Here is a 5,012-nt window from a genome sequence, read left to right on the forward strand (position 1 = left end):
TCAGACTAGTTACTTTGGTGGGCATAGTATAAAAAAATCGAAAACAATTACAAAGAAACGTAAAAAATTTAATAAAATCCTATAGATTGGACCCAACTTAGAACGCGTCATTTTACACTTAAAAAATATTAAATATGTTCTAAACTAGCCTAGAAAGTAGCAGGCATAAAAGAATATGTTCATGGTTAGATTGCGGCCATATTGTCCTAAAAGTTCATTCTTAGACAAAGTAGTACATATCGAATGATTGACACATCTAATTCTAATCGGACAATAACATTGTGACTTTCTTGAATGAGCTGTTTTGTATACAATTGTTGTTTATAAGTTTCCTTTTAGCATTATTTGCTTCATCGTTTCTTATTGTCCGCTTCCTGCTAATTAGTGCTCGATATATGGCTGCCGAATTAGATTCCATTCGAGTGAATTCATGTGAATCCTAAGAATTTGTACTATGATCAACCAGCCAGCTATATTTTCCTTGGTATGTGGCCTGCTGTGTAGTACAATTTTCCTAAAGTCAAAGCTGTACTACAATCTAAATATAGAAGAACGCCTTGATGAAAAAATGACAGCCACTCATAAATATAAATCTTCTGGTGATCAGTACATAAACTATTTCAAGAAAATAACAAGAAGTTATAAATGGCTTCTTCAAGATTTTTGACTTCTGTTTCCTTCATCGTATTACTCTTATTATTCCTCCATGTCTCCAAGATCAAGGCTCACGGCGGTGGCCACGATGATGACGACGGTGACAGCGCTGACGCTGGGGGCGTCGACCATGCAGACTTGCACTCGAAAGGGCTGATTCTTGTAAAAGTATGGTGTCTGATAATCCTGTTTGTGAGCACATTTGCAGGCGGAGTTTCCCCATATTTCTACAGATGGAACGAGAGTTTTCTTTTGCTGGGCACTCAATTTGCAGGGGGTGTTTTCTTGGGCACAGCTTTAATGCATTTCTTGAGCGATTCAGCCTCTACTTTCGGCGATCTTACTTCAAAAGAATATCCATTTTCTTTCATGTTAGCATCGGCAGGTTACCTTTTCACCATGTTGGGAGACTGTGTAATAGCGTATGTTGTGAACGGTGGTGAAAGAGACGTTAGAGTGGAAATTGAAGGCGGCACAGCGGTGGCGGAGGGAGGCGGAAAAGAGGTGGGAACGAATTTTAATCCAGCTTTTATAAGGACATCATCTGTGGGGGATACTATACTTCTTATTCTGGCATTGTGTTTCCACTCAGTTTTTGAGGGCATTGCTGTTGGAGTAGCAGGTAAATCACTACATTCATATGAATATCAATGCTTTTTATAGAACAAACATTTGGTGAGTTATGATGTTATTTTTGCGTACTACAATGTTACAACGTGTTTGGTAAAGTAGAAACGACAATATTAAATAAGAAAAAAAGTTAAATTCTTCTATATTGAACTATCTACCATACACAAACATGTCGTAAATGCACTATCAAGCTAAAAGGTTATTCGTTTTACAATTTTATCCAACTTAGTATTGGCTGCTAAACATGTGTAGTAAAATTGTGGTTGAACTAGGCAAAATTAATGAAGAAAAAATAATTTGTTAGCTAAAATTTATCCATTTATTGTTTCAGTGTTAGCTACCAATCATATCTACTACATTTAACGTTAAACTATTAAGTTGTGGAGCTTAACTATTGTCTCTCCGTGGAGTTAGAACGTGAATCGAGAAAGAGAGGTTGGAGAAGATAGGCGTGCGATTTTTTCTTGTTAACTTGTTTTCATCATAATGAATTGCTACAGCAAAGAAAGATGACGTAGGTCTCAAATTTAGACTAACCTTTATAAAACTTGGGTATCTTTATTTATTTTCTGCTAATTGGTTGCTCCCCGTTGAATATAATCAGGGTTTCTAATTCTCAACCTAAACAATATTAGATATACCCCAATGTATCTAGTCAAATCTTAGAATTGATACCCCATTTAAAATCTAGTCAATTGTGCCTTTTAATTTTATCAAGAAAAGCATCATGCATCGAACATGCAACTTTCATACAAGCATTCCTTTCACAATACTCATGACAGACTAATTGTTTCAGATACAAAGTCAGATGCATGGAGAAATCTTTGGACAATTTCCCTTCACAAGATCTTTGCAGCCATTGCAATGGGAATCGCACTTCTAAGAATGATACCCAAAAGGCCATTCTTAGCAACAGCAGCTTATTCATTTGCCTTTGCCATTTCAAGCCCTGTTGGGGTTGGAATTGGCATTGCCTTAGATGCCACTACACAAGGGCGCACAGCTGATTGGATCTACGCTATTTCAATGGGAATTGCTTGTGGGGTTTTCGTATATGTTGCTATAAATCATCTTATATCAAAAGGGTTTAAACCGCAGGAAAATTGTTATTTTGATACCCCATTTTTCAAGTTTCTTGCGGTGCTTATAGGAGTGGGAGTAATAGCAGTTGTTATGATATGGGATTAGTAATCACTTTTAAGTGCTGAAAATTGATTTTTACATTCTTCAAAGATTAATCTTGTTTGAGCTTGTATTGAATAAACAAATTTTATAATTTAGGGTCTGTAATCGGTATATGTGTGTTCTTTTCTTTAGTGAGGGGAATCGATGTTGAGCATGAAGGAATATACAAGTCCGTTGATATAGAAAAAATGAAATAATTTCTTTCGTGCATACATTGAGTAAGTAGTAATTCTAAACATGGTTTGAGAAAGGATGACATATGATCATTATTACAATGTCCAATATTTAAAAATGTCTTTCAACTTTTTCCAACTTTATTGGACAATTTGATATTCCAATGTTATATAGAATAATGCTTATCTAGACTCTAAATGAATAGCGTTATTCGTGCAAAATTGATTTGAGATTTACTTTTCTACATAATGAGGGTAAGTTTGAAAATACAATTGCTTTTGCTTTCCTATTAGAAACATTCAATGCCCAGTTGTTTTGCTTGTACATTTGATTTAATAAATTCATGACAATTCTTTTGAAAAACGCTGGAAATTCCTATTATTAGAGCATATTATGTCATTTTCTACATTGAGAGAATATAATTTTTTACACGATTCAACTGATTCTTTATCTTTAGCTCTTCATTTTACATTTTTCAACAATTGTTTATTACTTTTTTCTTATTTTTTTAAATAATGCAAATTGAGACTGAATTTTGCTCTCCAACTACAGAGCAAAACTCCCTCTCCATTCTAAAAAGTTATTAAAGAGCATATTGAAGCAAAATTTTAAAGATTAACTTCTTTAAAATAGAGTGCATTTTATGGTTTAAAGAGTTTCTTGAAAATACTTTTGGAGAAATTTGATGAAATAATCAATGTTAGTGCACTGGACTTGGTTGGTGTGATGGATGCAATTCAAGGGACTAAAGAGGCTGGGCCACCTTTAAACTGATTGAACCTGAAAATAACTCGTCGAAGGGGAAATATCTAGCTCAAACTATTTGTAAGAATGAAATGGGCTTTTCTAGCCTCCCTATGGAGAAATTTATAATTTTTTTTTTATAAATTGTCAAATTTTACTGCCGATCCCAATTTTGATAGATTCACATGTACTACTCATTTATCTATCACTCATTTTTATCTATTTATAAATTAGTGTGAATTTGATTGCAAACATGAAATTTGCATGTGAAGTAAATAACTTCTAGGTAATTCAATTACCTAAAACTTATTTGCATGAAAATTTTCAATTAATCGTGTTTGATTGATTGCATGAAAATTGTGTAACGCCCCGACCCCTTGTGGACCGGAACGTTACTTACTTTACTTAACTAACCAGTGGTTTAGTCATAGGAGAATATAATTTAGCGGAAGTTTAATTTTTACAATGATAATTTTAACAACAACCTTTCGAATACTTTAAATAAAACACTGAATAAAAAAATAATGGAACGCAATTTATTTGAAGAAAACACAACTTGTTCTTGCGTTCAGCGTTATTCAAATACTTTAAAGAAATAACATTGAAAACGTTCACAAAAATAAATCTAAATAACTTGTTCATCGGGTTTTCTATGGGCTCGTTGCACCGCTCTCCATCTTTTCCATTATCTAGGCCTAAGGTAGAATCATATCAATCTGTAGAGAAGGGGTTAAACCCGTGAGTTAAAAAAACTCAATAGATATCATTGGTGCATTCGTGATCAAGCTATACATTTCAAAACTATAACTTTAGAAACCTTTTCATAGTAGGATTTTCAGCAGAATCCCAAACACGTAGAGTCATGACTTAACACGACGCCTCGACCGGAAGTACATGCCGTACCCTGAGGTACCATTAGACATGGAGGTGTATGCCGTATTAGAGGTACCATTAGACACAAATATTAACATAAATCTTCATTTGCTAGAAACTTATAACTTAACACGAATTAACAATTTGCACCTCTACCTACTTTGCTTGATGCTTTTGAAATTTTGAGAATTTGGATTGAAAACTTCGATGAAACTTGGATGTTGAAAGAAATGCACTTCTTGGATGTTTGAAAACTGTTGAGAATTGATATTTGAAAACACTTCTTAAATTTCTAGGAAAAATAGTTTTCCTCCCTCTCTTTTTCTCTCTTGGAAACTATTTCTTTAGTATGTAAAAGCTCTTGCTTTTGGTGTGAGACAAAATGAGTGAAATGAGGTCTCTATTTATAGGTAAATATTCCATAACTTAAAGCAAATGAAGGGTCAAATTTCATTTAAGAGAGAAAACATGGGTGCCATTTAAGTTTGAGGTTAAATGCTTTAATTTAGTGGGGTTTTTATTGCCAAAAACGTGGGTGACCCTTTGAGAAAATAATTGATGAAAATAAATATTTAAATTCTAGAGAAAAACGAGAATTTTCATTTCAGGCAGTTTCGGTCGACCGGTTGTAGTCCGGTTGACACTGCACAACTTTCAGTGTTTCTATCATAATTTTTTCTCCCGATATCCGATTGAGGTAATTCAAAGTGCGTTGGAAAGTTAACTCAAAGAGTTACAATTTTATTTAGATA

General features: G+C 33.8%; 1 protein-coding gene across 1 annotated transcript; it reads left to right on the forward strand.

Moving 5' to 3' along the window:
• Positions 1-585: 585 nt before the first annotated feature.
• Positions 586-2,679, forward strand: LOC111405892 (zinc transporter 2). The gene is made up of 2 exons (XM_023034986.1): positions 586-1,276; positions 2,081-2,679. Exons 1-2 carry the CDS (start codon positions 646-648, stop codon positions 2,470-2,472), a joined length of 1,023 nt encoding a protein of 340 aa, XP_022890754.1. The 5' UTR covers positions 586-645; the 3' UTR covers positions 2,473-2,679.
• The last annotated feature ends 2,333 nt before the right edge of the window (positions 2,680-5,012 follow it).

This window comes from Olea europaea, chromosome 12, assembly GCF_002742605.1.
Source record: "Olea europaea var. sylvestris chromosome 12, O_europaea_v1, whole genome shotgun sequence".
Classification (NCBI taxonomy): domain Eukaryota; kingdom Viridiplantae; phylum Streptophyta; class Magnoliopsida; order Lamiales; family Oleaceae; genus Olea; species Olea europaea.

Excerpts from the sequence above, each read along its gene's own strand:
- LOC111405892 (XM_023034986.1), top strand. The coding sequence starts at position 646 with ATGGCTTCTTCAAGATTTTTGACTTCTGTTTCCTTCATCGTATTACTC. Across the intron at positions 1,277-2,080 it reads CATTGCTGTTGGAGTAGCAG|ATACAAAGTCAGATGCATGG; the intron begins GTAAATCACTAC and ends TAATTGTTTCAG.